This window comes from Colias philodice, chromosome 5 (assembly GCF_061535455.1).
Source record: "Colias philodice isolate Cphi_HAF_F1 chromosome 5, ilColPhil1 Martin Lab GWU primary, whole genome shotgun sequence".
Taxonomy (NCBI): domain Eukaryota; kingdom Metazoa; phylum Arthropoda; class Insecta; order Lepidoptera; family Pieridae; genus Colias; species Colias philodice.
The window spans coordinates 2,013,117-2,034,524 of NC_143090.1; the positions used below are offsets into that span (position 1 = coordinate 2,013,117).

General features: G+C 36.7%; 2 protein-coding genes across 3 annotated transcripts; both read left to right on the plus strand.

The window, feature by feature from the left end:
* The first annotated feature begins 165 nt into the window (after positions 1 to 165).
* LOC149488284 (nonsense-mediated mRNA decay factor SMG8) lies at positions 166 to 8,203 on the plus strand. Its single transcript, XM_089695454.1, has 13 exons — positions 166 to 444; positions 578 to 873; positions 1,388 to 1,609; positions 2,111 to 2,360; positions 2,683 to 2,838; positions 2,918 to 2,992; positions 3,420 to 3,577; positions 4,008 to 4,211; positions 4,541 to 4,764; positions 5,288 to 5,504; positions 6,124 to 6,243; positions 6,801 to 7,017; positions 8,006 to 8,203. The coding sequence occupies exons 1-13, from the start codon at positions 307 to 309 to the stop codon at positions 8,201 to 8,203; spliced, it is 2,475 nt and encodes an 824-aa protein (XP_089551580.1). The 5' UTR covers positions 166 to 306.
* Positions 8,204 to 9,506: 1,303 nt separating this feature from the next.
* Positions 9,507 to 19,608, plus strand: orb (polyadenylation element binding protein orb). 2 transcript variants are annotated; one of them, XM_089695456.1, is made up of 13 exons: positions 9,507 to 9,632; positions 9,949 to 10,065; positions 12,782 to 12,900; positions 13,924 to 13,996; positions 14,820 to 14,915; positions 15,343 to 15,421; positions 15,913 to 16,081; positions 16,541 to 16,706; positions 17,198 to 17,363; positions 17,845 to 17,972; positions 18,335 to 18,426; positions 18,811 to 19,031; positions 19,231 to 19,608. In XM_089695456.1, exons 1-13 carry the CDS (start codon positions 9,615 to 9,617, stop codon positions 19,311 to 19,313), a joined length of 1,527 nt encoding a protein of 508 aa, XP_089551582.1. In that variant the 5' UTR covers positions 9,507 to 9,614; the 3' UTR covers positions 19,314 to 19,608. The 2 variants fall into 2 exon arrangements, with proteins under 2 accessions (XP_089551582.1, XP_089551581.1); XM_089695455.1 differs by having other exon boundaries at positions 9,532 to 9,632; positions 14,823 to 14,915.
* Positions 19,609 to 21,408: the final 1,800 nt, after the last annotated feature.

The window sequence follows — 21,408 nt, forward strand, 5'->3', positions numbered from 1 at the left end:
TGCTGTAGTTGGAACATTCAACGTTAAGCATTATGCCGCATAATGCACTCTAGTGCTGTAATTGGAAAACGGGGTTTATCTTATTTATCTCTAGATAAATAGGTATTTATCTTTTCTATATATACTGTATATTCATTAAAACGTCAATTTGGCATTGACAATTGACATATTTTGTTTATGATTTTGACAATCGCAAAAGTTGTTCAATTTGTAAAATCTTTTTTATTTAAATAAATACTAGTTAGCAATAAGACTAATGCTATCAATTAAGTTAGGCATATAATATAGAACGTAAAAAAGCAAACGATGAAAGCGTTTTCTATAAGCGACATACCAGAATTTTCCAATAAGGACCGCATAGTAGTAGTCGGAATAATAGGAAAGTCTCCCTATCGATATCCAAATAAAGCTAGTCCTCTTGTAACTGTACCTGCCTGGGAAGAAGTAAGGCATTTTTATACTATCTTCCTGACTTTCCATCTATATATATTCAGTCTCTTTTGTATTAATTTAGAGTTTGGTTATATGTTGTTTCTTTTATGTTTACTGTCAACGATTCATATCGAATTTCTTTCAGAATGGTATCCAATGTCACTGGGATGAAAGGCAAAGCATACTCTACCTTCACGCAGTCACATATCTCGACACGAAACAGTTAACAGCCCTCGCAGAGGATTTAAATGATAACTCAACTAGTACAGTCAAAGATGCAGACGCGGCACACTGGCTTGTCGCATCTGGTGAACTAGCTATTGATTCTTGTAAAGCAATAGCCTTGCTTTTTCATTTGTGTCATATTGTTATATTGTCGTCTCCCACTCCAGTGTTTGATTTGGGGTACTTGCAGTTGTTTAAAGCTGTGGATGCTTATAGGTAAGTCACTGGGAATAAATATTTTAATATTAAAGATTTATCTAATTGTAAGACATTGTAAAGTAAACTTATTTTGCTTAAAATATACTAAACTAGAGATCCGCCCCGGCTTCACCTGTGGTACATATTTCGCAATAAAAGGTAGCCTATGTTCTTTCTCAGGGTCTAAAGATTATCTATGCCAAATTTCATCAAAATCGGTCCAGTAGTTTATTCATGAAAACCATACATACATACAAACCTTTCCTCTTTATAATATTAGTATAGATAAACTTTAATAGACATTCAAATACATATTTATTTTTTCAATAAGACTTCTAGAAGCACTTTTGAAATGACATGAAACATTTTTGCCATTTACCTGTATTATATAGATATTCAATTTAATGATTTTTCTTATATTATTCATATATTTTGTATGTAAATATTTCAATTCATTAAAATAAGCAGTTTATTACAAAATACAATCATATTATGAACTTGCATAACTTACATTTTTTAATTTAACACACAGAAATGAGTTAACGGGTCTAACAACAACAGCGTTACTGGATGCTGGTGTATCTGGAGCTTGGGAGGCCCATGGTAGGTCCTGCTGTCCTCGTCTCCTGTTCCACTTCAGAAGAGCCCCAACACCACTGCGCAAGAACCCAGCTGGCTTGAAACGGCTGGAGCATGCCGTGGAGGACCAAATATACTTTATTTTGAGGAAAGCTAGGATTATTACTAATGTATGGTAAGAATATCCTTTATTGCTATAGACATAAAAAAGCAATAGACAATAAATTAAAAAAAAGCAAATGGTGGCCTTGTCACTAGGTAGCGATCTCTACCAGGCAACCTTTACAGTAAAGGAAAGAAATAAAACAAAATGTGGGTGAGCAAAAACAAGGCAACTCAAACAAGAAAAACAGAATAAAATATTAAATAATGCACGGTATATTAAACTACACTATGTAAACATATAAATAAAATAAAAATTATGTGTATTTTTTTAATTGCTTACACTTCGCTTTTTCACCTATAAGTTATTCCTTCTAATATGATGTATCTTAATGTATTTTAAATTCATTAAATTGGGTTTAGCAATATTTTTGTGAAAACAACACCTAAATTATATGTTTTGTAATGAAAAAAAAAAACCTATTATATTATTTTCAAAATACAGTCTAAAGAGGAAATAAAATAAATATACATGATTAAATGATAATATTTATCTACTAATCTGTCTTTTCAGCGCAAAATCACTATTTGCAATCCCTAAAAACGAGGAATTCGTATACATAAGTGCAGAAGAAAACAATGGTAATGCTAGAGACATGAGTTCTCTAGTGCGAGGGCTTGTACAATTATGTTCAGGCACACAAACTGAAGACACAGCTCGACCAACTTTTGGGCAATTTCTACAGACACACCTGGATGTGGCATTTGGAGAAGGTTTTGATGATAATGTTGGAAAATATGCTATGAGCACGTCGTTTTTTGAGGTATTTGGAATGGATATTTAATTTAAATTTAGCTGAATCGAGTTTTCACATGTTATTTGATGGTAGGCAATAGAAAAACCATTTGCTATTATACCTTAGGGTGTGCAGATAAACAATGATTTATTGAGTAATTTCAGTTAAATCAAAAAAAGGAAAAAAAACCTATTGTTAAAGCAAAATCTTAGTTTTATCGATGTATGTATATGTAGCAACAAACATTTATCCCATACTTTTTGAAGTGAAACTTCTTTAGGCGGGTTGAGAGTTAAATTAATACTTTATTTGGGGCTAGAAAATTGTTTAAATAGATTTTCTCTTCTAGCTTCCAAGCGCAAGTTCATGGCGTTCGGCCGCTCAAGCTCTTACCCAAGTCTACTTGAAGGAGTCTCCAAAAGTCGACGAAGACCAGGAAGCAAGCGGAGCCCTCTTTGATGCTGTAGCAACGGATGTTAGATTCTCGCAAGCTAGGTGTGCTAAGGTAAATTGTACTCTATTAGTATGTACTAAGGTTGCTTTTCATTTAAAATGTGTATTAAAATATTTATACTTTTTTATAGGTATTGCCTATAGCTCAAGCGTCTTATGCTGAAGGTCTACCATCTCACTATTCAAGCCAACATCATGCTCATAAGGTAAGTATTAGTGACATTTTTTTTATTATTCCGTCAGTCCTCGGATCACAGACACAATAGAAAATCTATTGTGTCTCGGCCCGATCGGGCCGCTCGGTGGTCAATGGGTTAAATTAAAGCATTACATATTATTAAAGTTGTAAGAGGGCCACTGGAAATGTACTTAATTTTATTTTATTTTTGCATTTCCTGCATTTCTCTGAAAACTCAAATTTATTTAGTAGGTAAATATTTTAATGATGCTTTGAAACTTATCGTTTTCTTCGTGTTGCGTGATGTAATTCGCGTTCAGTTATTTTATACCTACACGTCCATCTGCTTAACCTTTTTAGTTGCGGAATTAAGTAATACCAAAAGTTACAAAAACGATTTTTATGTATATGCGAAATTATCTTAACTAGTATTCACACAATACTTAATATCCCAGGTAACCGTAGCCCTAGGAGTAGTATCGGCAATGGCCCGCGGGCCGCTAGCGCGCGGCGCCCGGGCCCGCCTGCGTGCCGCGTGTGCTGCCACCTGGCGGACACGGCGCTTGTGTGAAGCACCCTCGCTCACTTCGCACCCCTGTATCAACCCTGACCAGTGAGTATGTAGATATGTGGGGGTAGTGGTGATACTACCACAAGAGGGTCTATAGTCGATCCAAAAAAAATGATGAAAAAAAAACACTTTTCCCTTATACAAAAGTCCCTTCCTCTGGAAGGAAGGGGAAATGAAGAGCAACCCCAAAAAAAGTGGGTCCATAGTAGAAATGGCTCGTGGGCCACTAGGGCCGCTTGAGTAACGCGTGTGTCTTCAGTGTCTAGATAAAAATAATATAAAAAATTAACAGTATGTTGTGGTAACAAACCCAAAAAATACAGTCGAAATGAGAACCCACGAAAATATTCACATTTCCAGTTAAAAGTTATCAAACTATTCGAAATTCAGTCTCCCTTTAAACCTTTATTTTACTTTTTATCACATTTAATTATTCACCCCTCTCTATACATACTAAAAATTTATTTCACAGTGACAGTACCAAAGACCACTCATCCGGCGTCCGCTACATAAGCGTGTGTAACTGCGGTCGCAGTAAATGTTCCCGGGACGACCCGTACACGGTCAAAATGGCGAATTACACCTTCTACACTTACGCGGCGGAGGAGTGTGGTGTGTGTAACACGCTGCAGAGTGTGGAATTTCCAGTGTTCCAACCGTCTACCCCGAGTTTTAGGTTAGTTGATAGTTATAAGCAAATTATCTGTGCTTTGTATTATAGGGCTTTTGTTTTTGGTGTACCAAAAACACCGGATTAATTGTAAATAACGATAGAATACTAGCAAATTATTAGCAGAATACAATTAGCTGTATCGTTATTAAACTTAAAATAAGTCATTCTGATAGAACTACAAAAATTAATGCTGAAGTTATAAATTTTATGACTAGTAATAAATTTTATGTTAATATTTTAATTTTGCTACAGAGTTCAACAAAAAACGTTCAGTCACGTTACCTTCGAAATGTTATCAAAAACTTCCACTGCTTATTTCAATCATTTTCCAGAGCGGCATCACTAAAAGGATCTTCACAAGAAACCCAAGAAAGACTGGAGTCTCAAGTGGACGAAGACTCCGCAGAGTCACCGGGTGCTTCGCCCCCGCGTTCCGAAGGCTGGTCTCCACCGGATGAACTGTCTCCAGGGTCTGAAAAAGATGAGGAGGAGGAAGTTGAACTGCAAAGTGATGACGCTATTGATGTGATGCCGGTCAGAGAAGATACAGCTAAAGGTTGGTTTACTGATGGTCCTTCGAGTCGGATATCTTCCGGCAATTGTAATGCTCCTACATTTTTATTGTGTAACTAGCAGTGAAAGAATTTTTTTGCCATTCTTTGGATATAATTTTAATTACAATTGACTTACTTTATATTTGCTGCGTCATTCCAAGTGCTGGATATTTTAAATTAACTAAAACGTAGCTTATAGGGGTAACTGCAAAATAAACCAATATTACATTATTTGATGTGAATTAAAATTAAATAATCAGTGTATTATTTAGTAAACATGTCATTAAAATTATACTACTAAAAAATACTTAATTTTTGACGTGACAACGTCTTATAATTCGATAGAGCCGGCTGCACGCACGAAAAAACATGATTCATGCGGCGTTACCTCGCTCTGAGGCGTTCCACGTAAGGCTTGAAGTGCAAGCGAGAGCGCGGAACGAGCGCAATCAGACGTTGTCACGTTCAACTATCGTCAGTTAATCGACTTTACAGACAACCAATTTTTTTTAAACACTGTCACAGAGAAAGCAATAAGCCGGCAGCCATCAACAACCGAGTACTTACCAGGCATGTTGCACATGACAAGCCCGGCTGGTCTATTGCCGCCCTTCCCGAGCTGGTCTCTGGTGTGTTTGGGAGCTTCGTCCCTGTATTCTCATAGTTTGGGTCTGCCTGAACACTTGCAGCCTGGGTTCCTGCCACATACTAATTATTTGTTACCCTGGGATTGTACTGTGCGGTGAGTGAAAAAAAAATGATGAAAATTTTAATTGAAACAATAGTTGATTTGAAGAAATTTTGCCAAGAACTTCTAGATAGAGAGAAATTTTGAATGTGTGGAATGCAATGTCAACATTTTTATTCGTTTTACTGAACTTTCTCCTTACAGTTACTACTCTTTTACTTATTGCTTTTCCATCATCCTTATTTAAGTTTCCATCCATATCTCGTCATTGTTAAAATATCAATTATATCTCAAAAGATTACATTTGAATCACTTACAGAGAAATACAGTTAACAAAATAGTTGATAGAGACAAAAGATATCTATTCAAGTTGCCATCTAAATCTCGTCATTATTTAATAATCAATTTGTTAATTGAAGTGAAACTTCTTTGTTCGGGGTTGGAAAAAAATTTAGTGTAACATTTTTTCGTTACCCGTGACATTTTTCCGTTACGCGCCATCTTTTTCTTATCTCTACCACGCGTGATTCAACGTATTTCTGTAAAGTTGCATATAGTAAATTATTTTTTGAAAAATAAGGTCATAAAGAAGTTTCACTTCTTACGTGTGTACACTAGTACACGCACAATTTTTTTTTAGTAGCTAGTTTTCAAAATAATATTTGTTTTACAGAATGGAACAAGCGAATGTATGGCGCACGTCCACTAGAGGGCGCGGTAAGGGCGGCGCGCCACATAACCTTACTGTGAAGATATTTATTGGCTTTGAGTATGAATGCCCTAGAGGACACAGGTAATGATTTTTTCTTTCTATATTGGTATTTTTTTTTGTAATGAGACACTTTTTGATTTCACCATTTAAGGTATTTAAAAAAATATGTTCATATTTTCTTGAATAATATGTTGGTGGTCTTTTACATTTTATGCCATTGTATGTTTACACTATAATTAGATGTCTTATTATATTCATTAAAGTTAATTATGTAATCGAAACATTTTTTATGATTTTGTGTTTCCCTTACTGTATGATATTAAGGTAAACTAGCAAAACACGCACAAAAACTTTCTTTATTTTTGCGTTTCGCCATATAAAATCGTAAAGGATAGACTTGTTTGCTACAGCATCTTTTTCTGAAAGACCTTATATCCGGTACTCACAGTAATAGTCCAAGATCCCAGAGCGATAAGACATAACTTATTTTCTAAAAGATGAAACTTTAAGTTCTCAGTAGTGTCTCATGTACTTTGTATACCTGCGTGTTTGTGAAGTTTGCCCAGTGACACCTAGGCAGATACCAGGTGAGAAAGGTGACTAAAAATAAGAGTTACTTTACTTAAATTGTTTTTTAGGTTCATGATGTCGTCCCCGGACACAGTGGTAAACGGGGGCGGTACAGCGTGGGGTGGTCCCGGGGCCACGGGCGTGGGGGCGGGGGCACGACTCGCTGCTAGTGCCATGCCGCTATTCGCACCGTGCATATGCCGGCCCAGTGCCATGTTGGCGCAATTGATGCGCCTGCATGTTGTCACGCCGAAGGCTAGCGTGCATGTCACGCTGCAGCCGAAGGTAATTAATTGGTAGAGGGTGGGGGGATAGCCCTATATAGTGCAAGGTAATATGTTCTGTGGGGGGGAGCATGGCTAGATGCTAGTGCCATGCCGTTATTCGCACCGTGCATATGCCGGCCCAGTGCCATGTTGGCGCAATTGATGCGCCTGCATGTTGTCACGCCGAAGGCTAGCGTGCATGTCACGCTGCAGCCGAAGGTAATTAATTGGTAGAGGGTGGGGGGATAGCCCTATATAGTGCAAGGTAATATGTTCTGTGGGGGGGAGCATGGCTAGATGCTAGTGCCATGCCGTTATTCGCCCCGTGCATATGCCGACCCAGTGCCATGCTAGCGCAATTGATGCGCCTGCATGTTGTCACGCCGAAGGCTAGCGTGCATGTCACGCTGCAGCCGAAGGTAATTAATTGGAGGGGGGATGGCCCTATATAGTGCAAGGAAATATGTTCTGCGGGGGGGAGCATGGCTAGATGCCATGCCATTTAGTGCCATGCCCCTGTTCGCGTGGCACTTGCACGTGGTCACGCTGAAAGCGAGCGTGTATATCACGCTGCAGCTGAAGGTAATTGGGGAGATCTCTACTCTTGGCTAGTGTGATTAATTCTGCCTTAAATGTATCCATGTAAGGGGAAAAAACAACATTCTAGCCTTGATCCATAATTGTTATGTATGCATTGTATATCATCTACCAATATCACACAATTCGTCTTATGATTTATTATCATAGAAAGAACACAGTGAAATTCGTATAATGGACGACATGCTATTCGACGACCTCAAAACGTAGCAATTTAATTTATTTCTACGCACTACGATAACTTTTCTCCAACACGCCTTTAAAACACTGTGAATTATTTTTATTTATATTTATTTATTTATTTAGCATAAAATTCGGATATCGCAGATCCATATTTTGTTAGTAAAATAAAAAAAAACCTAAGCATTAATGTTAGTAATTACATCTAAATTAACAAGTCTTCATTTCAGGTGCAACCAGTACCCCTTGGGCCGATATTCATACCTCAGCCAGATTCAGAAGGGCCCATAAAACTCAGTGCTTCAGCTTACTGGATCCTACGCCTGCCCTATATATACGCGGATGAAAGAGGCCCCATACAACGGCCTAGGACAGCTTCTGGCCACATGGGGACAATGCTTACACCCTTGTTTGGGTTGCAAGAATAAAAATATAATAATAAAGTGGTTGTTTTATTTCACTGATATTCTAATTTCTAACAGGAAAATTTTCACTCAATCCTACCGCTAAAGGTTTGTAAGGGTGTATGAATGTATGTTTATCCTTTCACTTAAAATGTTACTGTTAGTGTTGTGTATGAGAAGATAATAAGTTTAAATGAACTTACCAAGCGAGTAGAGCCTAGGGAGTTACTACTTAAATAAATTTTATTTTAACTCACCTACTATCCTTTATAGTTTGATTCTATAATCTATTTATACTGCGCAACGGCTCGTCGGCTCCAAAAAGCTTATTTCCCAATACAAGGAAAAACATTTTGTTAAGTTGCTTAATTTATTCTATAAATTTGATTGTTATCGGGCTCGTGGTATCTTGCTATTAATGTACCACCATGAACTTTTTAAATAAACAATAAAAATACATTGATTCATATTATGTATTACTGTGCCTTTTTGCAAATTGACAATACAATTCTTACGAAATTATTTATAAATTTACCTTTTATCAGTAGAATTCGTTCGCTTTAACCGCCGGTTCACACAACTTAATCCAGCATAATTGGTATAGTGTATCATATTATATGAGATAAAAAAAATAGGTAATTTTATGTTTATTTAACACAAATAAAAATCTTGTTTATAACGCGAATTTACAAAAACAGAAAACTACATATGTATACAGGTGGTATACAGATAGCTATAAGTTCGAATTTCGAAGTGTATTTTTTTTTCCCATGATTTTTTTAACGATTAGAAAAATTATTTGCAAATAATATTCAACATATAATTATATTTGTTTACAATAAAAAGGTATATTTTTTTTGAAACTGCGCGACCTTTCAACTTTATTCCACAGCTGATGTCTCCACTTCTACTTTTATTTCATTCATCATTGATAATTATTTTTTTTGTATTCATGAGAAGCATAATATTTAAAATTCCACCCAATTATCTAAGTTAAAATTAGATTTCATCAATATTTGAACTATCCAAAATAACTTCGCGATGTTGACGCATGCGCTCTCTGCTGGCAAATTTTAGAACAAAATGCGCGGGAAACTCAATTCGAATGTTTTCAAATTTTTCATCTTCGATATGTGTAATTTTTTTTTTCCAAGTTTTGATAAATAATAATAAAAAGATTTTTTAATAATAATAAAATCAATTTTGGTATTGTTTTTGTTTGTTTGAATTAAAAAATATCAACTTGATATGAAAGTAGGCGTGGTTTACCACCCCTTTCACAATTGGTGGGGAGCGTGGTGGGGGGGTGCGCTTCGTGCTGCGCTGCGCTCTGTGTCGCCGGCAGTTGTCGGAGTGGAACCAACGCGTGAACAAGTCAGCAGGAAACTCTGCTAGTTTTGATACTCATCGGCAATTGAAACTTTTCGGCGGCGCCATGCCGCTTCTGCAACAGGTTGGTAATTTTTACAAGTGTTCTGTAGTTATAGTTTTCGTTCTTGAATCTTTTCTTTTTCGTCTGGTTAGTTTAACTTCTATAAATTTAAATATCGCGCGCATATTTAAATAAACGCTCCATTTATTTTTTCTACCTTCGTTTATTTTAATTTTTCATCTACCCTTATTCTTCCAATTTCAAAATTTAATTGAAGCTTTAGATTGTAGATTAACGCTTATTGTTAATCTTTGAACAATTTACAAATTATTTTATTTTTTCCAAATATAAACCTACATACAAAGATGTTCTCTCGTTAATATTCTACTTTCTGCAGGATAATGGTCGTGGCGGCGGTTCGAGAGAGAACCGCCGCTCTTTTGCGGAGTTTTTGGGATTCGATGCGTCTCAGCTCACAGAACCAGCAGCGGCCCCAAGGGCCTCGCGCAGTAATGTACGTAGTTTTTTTTATATATTTTCCATTTTTATTATATTGAGGGTAGTTCTTTTTTAAAAATATAAAAGCGCGTATTTTTCTCTTTAGTAAATTTTGTAGAGTTTCGTGAACTTTCTGCAACTGCTCTATAAATTGAAATAAAATTTAGCCAATACACGAGATAAACCAAAAAGCCACCGTTGGGCGCCAAATATTTTCAATCGCGCTTTGCATTTAAATGTCGTGACGCAGTATTCTGCGAACTACCGCCAACTTCCCCGCAATGGGCAATATTTTTTAACTTTGCCCCATTCGTTGGCCGTTTATTTGAAAAGCTACGCGTGCATCATAAAACGGCACACCCTAATGCATTCTGCAGTGGCTCAACTCTCAATATTTGAGTACAAAGCACTGTAGTTTTATTGTCCGTTCATAATATACCGTACGACATCCGTTTTGATGCCAGTTAATGTAGGAGGGTGGCTGGCAGCCCGTATTAATGGCTCGCCTGTGCCAAATAATGCAGGCCCAAGCTATGCACTTGCATTAGCTTGAGATTTCGGATTATCTTCAAATTAGTCTTGTATCGTTTTGATCGAATCACATGTGTAAAGAACGAAAGGAAAGATTTGACGAACCACCGTTTGACTTTATTTAATATTTAAGATATCATATCAATTATAATAGTTATAATATGTTGGTACTTTTAAGTTAAATGAGATCGTTAAAATATAAAAATGAAGATATTAACGGACGTTGTAAAATGAACTTATAGTAACGTCCGTTTCAAAATTTACTTGTCAGTTATCTATAGTCTGTAGAACAAAATAACTTTACAGCAATCCTGAAATACTAGTTTTATTAAAATCATTCGCATAGGGTCAATTGTTAAATATTCAGCAGGTTAAATTTAAGCTTTGCCAGATCAATATCAAAGCTGGACTGCTAAATTTACTCCGCAATAATCGGTTTAAAAATAGTTGCACTGCGCTTAATGGCTGGTTCACACTTTGATTAGTGTGAGTGCAGGTGATTAGTGCGAGTGCAGGTGTGTAGTGCGAGTAGTGTCCAATTGACTGCGAGTGCCGGTGATTAGTGCGAGTGCAGGTGTGTAGTGCGAGTAGTGTCCAATTGACTGCGAGTGAAGGTGATTAGTGCGAGTGCAGGCACGCTGCGAGTGAGGGGGAAGGGAGGGCGCGCGGGACGTGGCTACTCGCAGTCCACTCGCAAAAAAATAGAACACGCTTCTATTCACTTTACTACACAGCCTACTAAACACTCGCACTAAACAGTCGCTGTCCACACGTAGTACTACTCATCACCTGCACTCGCACTAATCAAAGTGTGAACCAGCCATAATGTTCGGCACCATTTAAGGCTGAAATGCAGTGACACCTTAATTTAATGGACCCGATACTTTTTTATAGCGCTGTAGTTTGGATAATGAATAAAATAGATTTAGCTTAGAAAATATTTAATTGGATAATTTTTACATTGCAACATGCGCGAATTTTCCAGCTATTCTTCTTGAAATTGTTAAATTATAGTTTATAATCTTGCGTATTACCTGATTTTACTTGCTGATGTATGCAATCGTAACTTTTCGTTTTTGGCGCAACCGCAGATTTGAGTAACCCTGTGCTTTATCAAAATTTAGCTTTTCTAAACTCTGTAAAGTTTGTCGGAAAAATAAACATTTATTTTGTATGTTCAGTTTCGCTAAAGCAATTTGAATAAATGAAATAAATTATTGCGATTGCCCTCCCCATAGTTTAGGGAATTATTCCTATTTGGAATTATTGCATTTCAAAGAACGGCTAAACATTAAGCACTATTAAGAATATAATAGGTATAGAGCGTGTATTTTCGTTACAATAGTCTGTTTTCGGTTACAAAAGTTCGCAATCGTGCACTTGGCAGACGTCTGAGTATCGCCGGCTATTGGCATGGGGCTAGCAATTTAATATTATTTGTATAGGCTTATGCCAAGCAGAAGCAGTTTTAATCGCGAATACGCGACCCGGAAAAATGTCTCCTTGGACCTTGTCGGGTGCATCGCCGCTTAAAATACGATCTAAAAATGTTAGATATGATAAATGTTGTCGCCATTCATTAAATTTTATTATTCCATTTGAATTTGTAGCTCTATTTTATGGCGTATGAAAATCTTGGTATATTTTCAGCTTACTTGGATTTCATGGGGATTTTATTTTATATCCCTATCTATTTTACCGTAAACGTCTTCCCTATTCTATCGTTAGTAATGACGTCAATAACGTATATCGTCTAGTCTGGATCCTTGGCCGTAGATTTTCATGTCAATCTCAAATATCTAGGCCTCCAGTTCATTTCCATACGCACTATCATTATGAACAAGGAATATTTATCGAGATGCGAATCTTGATCTGTTTTTATCGTGTAACAGTTTGGAATCCTAATACAATAGATGTTCTTAAATTTTTATTTTTAAAAGGAGCAAATCGTACCTACTTGTAATGATCATAAATTTGTCTAATCGAAAGGCAATATTTTGATTTCGATAAAACTTTGAACCTATTTTTCATTTTCCTGCAATTTTTCATTGTCTAACATCCGTAATTGATTTAACATTTTTACAATACTTTATTTACATAAGGAAAACAATCTATTCTGTAAACAATACGTATAAGAGTCATTCGTCTAGAACATTTCTAAAGTCTACATAGGAAAGGTTTCTAAGGTCTAGTTTATATAGGAAAGCGAGGAGTGGCACTGGGACACGCCGGCGAGCCCAGAGGCTGCACCGACCCCTCGCTCGTTGGTGCCGTCGGCTTGCTTCCCGCCGCGACACCCTACGGCATTTACTAGCTACAGGTGACTACGTCTTTTGTTCTAATTAACAATAAACATTTCAGTTTTAATAAAAAAGTATTAACGTTCGTCTTGCCTTTCAAGCCATGTTACATAGTTGCTCTATATTATGCAGAGCTACGAATTTTATTGTAATGTTGCTTTTTATAAAAAAGCTATTCCATGAATTTAAAATTACTAATGCTGGGGCCACACTAACGGGAAATGCCATTAATTAACGCGATAATGGACGTTAACTTTAGGTGTAGCCAGTATTATTTAACAACGGCATTAACATTGCCGTTTGGCGAGGCGATAGCTTTATCGCGAGAATTAACGCAATGAAGCGGTCACACTACGTCCATCTTGCTAGAATTTTAGTAAAAATAACGCCGTTTTTATCGCCAACAATCGGCATTCACGTTGACCGTTCAAGTGTAGCCACCCACTTAACGCCTTAAAAATTATCGGAATAATTATCGCGATAAAGGGCATTCGACGTTAGACGTTAGTGTGGCCCCAGCATAAAGAATATTCTATCAGGATTAAAGGTAGTCACGCGTGCAGAGCCGTGGGCAGAGTATAGTAACAATATTGTTCATTGGATACATCCACTCCCACACTTTTTTGACAGTGGGCTTACTTGGAATGTATTGATGTTTACTTTTGCTTACCTGTACTAATTAGGTTATAAATAACTATAGTAATTTTATATTTATGCTAGACAGAGTACGTTGTTCTGCCTTATTCATATAATTTAGGGTCATGAAAAATAGACGTTGTCTTGATTCTGAGAACCATGTGTGCACAAGCATACAATATTTCATGAAAATCAGTCAAGCCGTTTCGGAGAAGTTTAACTTCAAACACTTCGATACGAGAATTTTATACATTAGTTTTTTGATTTTAATCAATTTAACATGAAACGACTTAACTTTACATTTTAAAAATGTTTCCGTACATTCAAATAAGTTCCACACATCTTATTTGTACATTAAGTGATATAACATGTACCTGAAAATGAATTGCTCTGTTTAATTGTTGTAGTGAGCGTGCGCGGCCCGGCAGTTGGGCGGAGGAGCCCTCCAGCCAGGGCATTACCGACCTTGTAGCTAGCTTGGTAAGTACCAATTTCCTATAGCAAATTTGTTCATAATTCTTAATGTTTTGATTACCTTAGTTCTGTCCCGAGAGACTTCTTTAGTAAGTTTTAAAATCTTACTGTTTAGGCCAGTAAGTTAGGAGTCAAGGTGAAATTGGTATACGTACACGACAGGTCAATTTTCCAAGCTGGTATTTATTTCCATTTTCATTTTTTAAGTGATGCAGTTGTTTACCGCTAAATCCCTATTTAGCATTATTTTTTTATTATGGAATTAATCTCTGGTTCAATCCTGGAGACCACTATAAAACCGGTAGGTCTTTTTTTCCGCAAAGCCAAATATAGGTCATGGAACAATTCTGAAATGTATTCCAACTGGATATTTTCAACATGACTTCAAAAAATGATTCTCAATTACTGTTATTTTTTTCTCGGACTGTTGAATCGATTTTAACCATTTTTTTTTCATTTGCAACTGCATAAGCGTAGCGTGCCTCGGCGGGGGCCCCGTATAAAAATTTGTTTGGGGGCCCTTAGGAAGTGTAAAGATTTCTCACAAAAGCGCACGTTGGGGGCCCCCTTGGCACTGGGGCCCCGTATAATTGATACGGCAGATACGGCGGTAGCTACGCCCCTAATTTAAAATTGCAAGCTTCTATTAGTGCCTCCCGGTTGGTCCCATTTAAATTTTGTCCAGGTCTGTCAGTTGGCAAAGTTATTTTTATTTATGACACGTCATTGTACATGAAAGAGAAAATGAATACATAAAATTAAAGTGTAGTTGGTAAGTTTAAATTAAACCATTTACTATGTAGAACAGTAATACATCCAATTGTTCTAGAAGGCTCTGACGCTGCCCCCCAAGAACATATCGCACACGCCGGGCCGGAGCTGCGACTCGCTGCACACCTCTGTTACTACTTCGTACCATACTACGGTATGTGTGTTTGAGCTATTATATAAAATATAATATAGTTATATAGTATCAGGGATAGGTGTAAAAAAGTACGAGCTTTGAGTGTTAAACTTTAAGGCATTGGCTTGGAGAAAATAAATTTAAAGGGTGTGCGGAAACTGTTTTAGTGAGGGTCTGTTTTGCTGAAACTAATCGGCTATTCTATTTTATATTTATCTAGCTTTTTACTCGCAGTGATTCCTTTATAGCCTTCCTCGATAAATGGGCTATCTAACACCGAAATAATTTTTCAAATCTGACGTTCCTGAGATTAGCGTGTCCTAACTCCTAACAAACAAAACTTTTCAGCTTTATATTAGTATAGATAGATTTGTTTATTTTATTCACTAAATCTCTATGGCCCTTACATTACAAGATGTGTATTTTTTGTTATTGTATTTTGTTACAGGTCGAATCGCATTGGTCCTCGGAACAAAATCAAACGGTTAATCGGAAAAAAGAGCTGCTGCCTCGCCGGTCATCTTTTTGTAAGTTTTAATCCTGAAGTGTGTGGCTCTAAACTAATCCATAAAGCAGTCTTTTCAATTGATGATTACTCTTATTAATTGCTCTACAGTAAGATATTTTTTTTTATTATAGTAACATATGGTTAGTTTTATTAATTTACATTCGTAAGATTTTGACTTATTTGTAACTATGTGGCGAGCATACAAATTAAAAATAAACGAGAAAACTTATTTTCGATTCACCAAAATCCGTTTTTTTAGGCTAAAAGCTTAATATATACTTAATATTATAAATGGATGTATGTGTTTGTTACTCTTTCACGAAAATGCTACTGAACCGATGGGTTTTATCCCAGAATCCCACGGGATCGATGCTCTTTTTATCGTTTATTTATTTTCTATTTCTTTCGCATTATTTATTACTTAAAGGCATCTTATTCCATTCCATAAAAACCACTTGACTGATTTCTTCCAACTTTCTTAGGTGTTCACAAATATATCTATTTCCCAAGGTGGTGCAGTAGGGGGTAGTGAAGAAACAGCACTAGTATGGAGCGGACCGTTACCCGCCCGTGCGTTGGATGGAGGCGGATATTCGCCCAAAGTGTTCCTGGGAGGCTTGCCCTGGGATATCTCGGAGCATACGCTGATGCAAGCGTTGAGGAACTTTCATCCTGTGCGGTGGGTATTTTGGGCAGGTTATTTTGGGCATTTTTTTTAAGACTGTTTGGAAGGCGGCATTGTCTTGGAGTGGGTATTTGGGGATGTGTATAACTGGTGTAGAGTAGGGTTAAAAGAGGCACTAAAGCGAAGCGGACCGCTATCTGTACGCTGGACGCTACTTCATTTTCTAGTGGAATTCTTTTATTTTTGTATTGATTCACAAATAGTTATATTTTTTATTATAAATTATTTATTTCCGCATCAAAAAGTAGCTGGATCACATGGCACAAGCAGTTAAATTTCTTTACAACCTCATAATCCTAACAATATTTAATTAATTCAGAAGAATCGAATCAAGAATCCTCCTACAAAATCTGATAGATATACATCAAATTATGTAATACAGAATCATTTTTTTAACAGCTACCTTTAATATTCCCAGATATACCTATATTTTCCATATTCCACTATTTCCAGCGTGGAATGGCCGGGTCGAACGGGCACAGTATCGGACGGGCCGCGCGGGTTCGCGTACGTCACGTTCGAGAGCGAGAGATGTGTTCACGCGCTACTTGCAGCTTCCCGCAGGAACGGGAACAAGTGGAACTACCGCATCTCGTCCAGGACGTGCAAGTCCAAAGAGGTGTGTAACGTCAGTTTAATAATTTTAAAATATTGACTTCAGGTTGCTGTCGCGGTAACTACGGTGTCGAATTGTAGATTTGAATGCTTAACTTAAAAAAATTGAATGAAACCAGTTAAATACGCATTGTACGAGTAATCTTTTTTAAGACGTTCAGATAGTAAACTGTATTCAGTTGATGGCTCAATTCTCCAACGAGGAGAGGCATGTAGGCATTTTTCCATAAAAAAATGAAATATCGTGCTATATTTGTGCGCAGGTGAAAATCCCCGCCTTATTTAAATATCTAACCTATGAATAATCACATAAGGTAATGGGAATATCCAGGGGAAGGTGATCCCTTTCTCTATAGATTTCTTGTGAAGTATTATTCATATACGGGTGATGCAGTCTGAAATGGATTTTTAATTCTTAAACCTATGAATTTTTTAATAGGCATAGATATAGGCATGCATTCCTTTAAAATTCTTAAACGTATGAAATTTTTACAGGCAGAAGTAATTCCCTGGAGTATACACGACAGCAGCTGGGTACGCGGGGGGTCAGCGCGGTTGGAACCAACCAGGACTGTATTTGTGGGAGCCCTGCACGGGATGCTGTCTGCGCATGCGCTGGCCACTATTATGAATGATCTGTTCGCGGGGGTTGTTTATGCTGGTAAGTTTTACACACACGCAAAACGCACACATACACGTCCACATACACGCCTACACACATAAACACGCATGCACAAACACACATAGATCACAACATCGTCTACATACACATATAAACAATTAAACACATCTAGCATACACATAAATGGGTACACACGTACGAGTCTGCGTGCACACACATACATATACACACGTGAAAAAACCCAAATTCTACCCATAGGTTCGAGTCCGCTACAACAATCTGTTCGCATAGGAGTTATTAATGCTGGTGACCAGATACAAATGTAACCGGCTGAATTTACCGATTTTAGACAAATATGAATGCATTGGAATTCTTTTAACATGCCATAGTAAGATCTTTGTCGTAAATGGACAAAATATGATAGAAATAAAGATCCTATTTTTTTAATTTTCTAAAATGTATGTAAACTATATGCGATAAAAAAAGTTTAGATTCAGAAATAAAAAGTATCTGTCCCCAGGCCTAGACACGGACAAGAACAAGTACCCGATCGGTTCGGGTCGCGTGACGTTCAACAACGTGCGCTCGTACGTGCGAGCCATCTCCGCGGGCTATGTGGAGATACGCACAGACAAGTTTACTAAAAAGGTGAGGAAATAGTGATAAATAACATTTATTTATTAACACTTTATTGTGCTGGCATACAAATTCTTAAAATTAAAACTTGAAACTAGTCCAGCACAGAAGGCGGCCTTATCACTTAAGAGTGATCTCTTCCAGGCAACATTTTATATTGAAAGATAATTTTTCTCCTAAGATTCTAGAACAAAATCCATAAATAATACGTGTAAAGTAAGATTTTTTAAAATTTCATAGCGACCGGACCGTTCTTTAATATTCTCCATACACTTTTCTGCTATATAAAATTTAGAACAGTGTAGTAACCACTAACCAATGATTTTGGATAATCTTTCTGCAGTGGGATGACTTATGTATGTTTTTTTTTTCAGGTACAAGTGGACCCATATCTAGAGGACTCGATGTGTTCACTGTGCAATGTGCACCAAGGGCCCTACTTCTGCAGAGACCCTTCATGCTTTAGGTGAGCGATATAGAGCTAAAATTTGGTTACGTGTAATTTTAGTAAGAGATCCCACAACAAAATTAGTTCGTTTTTTTGTTAAAACCAAAATTTTATGTATATTTACAATTAGAATATATATCGACTAGGTTGCCAGTCGGTAAAAATGCTTGCGGCCAAAATTTGACTGGCAACTACTGACGATGTATATTCTCAAATATCTTAATGAGCAGTTTGATCCAACTTGAGATAGGATAGTTTAAACATGTAGGTACCACGGGCGAAGCCGGGGCGGACCGCTAGTACCTACATAAAATTTTGGTTTCAGCAAAAAATGAACGCATCCTGCTGTGGGATCTTACACTATTTGTTACATAGTGATCGTAAATTTTTGTCCTATTCCAGATACTTCTGCCGTTCCTGCTGGGCCTGGCAACATCCGACAGACAACCACAAGCCCCTGATGCGCAGTTTCAAGACTAATCAACCCGTTACCGCGACCATTGGCAACGGAAACGGAAATGGGAACAACGGAAATATGCACTGCAATAACGGAAACGGACAAAGGCAATCCCCGCACAGTGACCATAGCAGCATCAGTGGGGGGTTCGGGGCTCCTAATGATTGTAAGTACATTATTAAAATAAAAGTACGGGTTATCCTTTTGCACTTATTTAGTAGCCTTTTAGCACTTCGAGGAGACTATTATTGAAATATTAGCCTTTTATATGTGAAATTAAAATACTTAACGATTAAAACTTTATTTAAATTTCACTATTTGTTTCAACATGTTTAACAGCCTATAATTCAAATATTTTATTCCAGTGACGCCATCACCATCCACAAGTGCAGCGAGCGGTTCCAGCGAGCCCGCCACTGAAGAGGCAGGCGAGTGGCCGCTGCACTAGCCCACACACGTCACTTTGACACCTGTCATCTGTCAAATTTGACACCTGTCAGTTTGACACGTTGACAGATGACAGTGACAGGCGTCACAGACCACCCGACGCAACCCATCACAGCTTGTCGCGACACTCCGTGTTGCACGTTGTCGAGCCGCTATTAAGTTGGGCGCTTCGCCAGCATCCGCTTTTAACTTAGATTTAAGGTTGATTCCATGTTTTGACGTGCAAATGCATTCCACTAGTAACCGCACGTCGCTGTTAATTATTTATTTGTTAAACATATTAATTATTATTTGTTTATTGTTATAAAAATGATTATTGTTGATTTTTAATTGTACCAATCAGGTATCGAATAGTGATTTGCACATGCGTTCGTAGCGTTGCCTAAACTTGGCAATTTTAAACAATTTTAAGGTGCCTATCGGTTAGGCAGTTGAAACGTTTTAAAGTTTTAATGGCTTTTAATAAATTGTGATTTTTATAGAATTTTAGATCTCTACGAATATGCTGATTTTAAAGTGCTTTTTTTATTTTAATGTATAAAAATGTTACTGCAAATAAATATTATGAAAAATATGCATCTTTTATTTACTATCCTTTATCAGGCCTACCTTATCAATGGGAAAGTCTTTTAGTTTTGTTTTAATAACGGCTGTCTAAACGGACAAATTATGGTAAATATTACACAAGCTATACATTTTTATGAACACTCATAAAAATATCAAATGTTAAAAACATCTCATCTTATCTTTATATTTTTTTTTGTTATAGTTAGATATTATATAGATTACACTTGTAAATCTGAAATTTTTTATAAAGATATTTTAATTTTATGTAGATCTAAAGGACTGAAAAGAATTTAAATTACTTACTAACTAATGCAACTCACAACCTTGGTTTATATCTGTTGAACTTTGTAATATGTCGATTGTAAAGTGCTTTATTAAGATTAATGTATAATGTATAAAAATGATTCTAGAAATGTATTACCGGATAAATATGTATATTTTATTTACTATCCCTCATTTAGTCGCTTTTTTACTTTCCCAGACTATAGAAGCGTGTAAATTTTATCTTCATAATTGGAATTGCAAATCCGCTATCAAAAATATTTGGTTAACCTATAGGGAAAATCCATCACGTTTCATAGGTGGTATACGTTTTTAATGTATAATATTCGTAATTCGAACATAATCACACACTATAATGTAATAGCGATTATATTATGTAATTAAGTAGTCTGAATGTACTTCATGTACAAATTAAATATTAATCTAATGCTAATGGCAACACAAAGTAAAAGGAAGCACCTAACAAAGTTACTATTTCACTCAATTCTTTATTACATAATTTTCTCTGTCCATATTTTTAAAGCATAGCTATGAGTAATATTTGCCCAATAAGCATTTTCTGATTCTACTGAACTCTTTTCATCTTATTACAATACTTAAATAGCTCAGGTTAAGCTTGAAGCTTTAAAATCGTGATTTAACTATAGTACAGAGGTTTTAACTTGGCCTTATCTATGGTTAAACGCGAAAATATTTTTTGTAGACATTTACTTATACATACTATGGTTTTTAGTTACTCTGTGTTTTGTAATAATTAAGATGGTTGAGGACAACATATTATATGGATGAATTTAGGAATGCCTTGTTATAGGTCTACCAGAATCTGAGTGTCCCTTCGTCCAGCATACTCACCACAACTCACCATGGAATCCTGATATTTCATGAATGTCAAAAAACTGTTCTGAAATAGTGCTAAATAGTGCCCAAAGGAAAAAAATAGTGCTCTTGTACTTGCGAAGTTATAGCCATAGTTCGATGAGTATGCTGGACGAAGGTTTCGCCCAGCATACTCACCTCCGTCCGGAGAATCTGTATACGCTTCAAACATAATTCATACTTCAAAAAATAGTTCCCAAATAGTGCCAAACGGTGCCCAAAAAGAAAAAACAGTGCTCGAATAACTTCGGAGTTACAGGCTTCGTTCAGTGAGTATGCTGGGCGTAGGTTCTACGCCCAGCATACTCACCTCAGTGCGCGAATATCGAACGAGCTATAGGTATAATTTACGTCTCAAAAAATTGTACTTG

What these genes read in the sequence shown, in the direction of transcription:
- orb (XM_089695456.1), top strand. An exon ending in CTACTTCGTACCATACTACG is followed by an intron (nt 14,916 to 15,342) that starts GTATGTGTGTTT and finishes ATTTTGTTACAG; the next exon opens with GTCGAATCGCATTGGTCCTC. An exon ending in GGACGTGCAAGTCCAAAGAG is followed by an intron (nt 16,707 to 17,197) that starts GTGTGTAACGTC and finishes AAATTTTTACAG; the next exon opens with GCAGAAGTAATTCCCTGGAG.
- LOC149488284 (XM_089695454.1), top strand. Translation starts at nt 307, where the DNA reads ATGAAAGCGTTTTCTATAAGCGACATACCAGAATTTTCCAATAAGGAC. An exon ending in GAATGCCCTAGAGGACACAG is followed by an intron (nt 6,244 to 6,800) that starts GTAATGATTTTT and finishes ATTGTTTTTTAG; the next exon opens with GTTCATGATGTCGTCCCCGG. An exon ending in ATGTCACGCTGCAGCCGAAG is followed by an intron (nt 7,018 to 8,005) that starts GTAATTAATTGG and finishes TCTTCATTTCAG; the next exon opens with GTGCAACCAGTACCCCTTGG.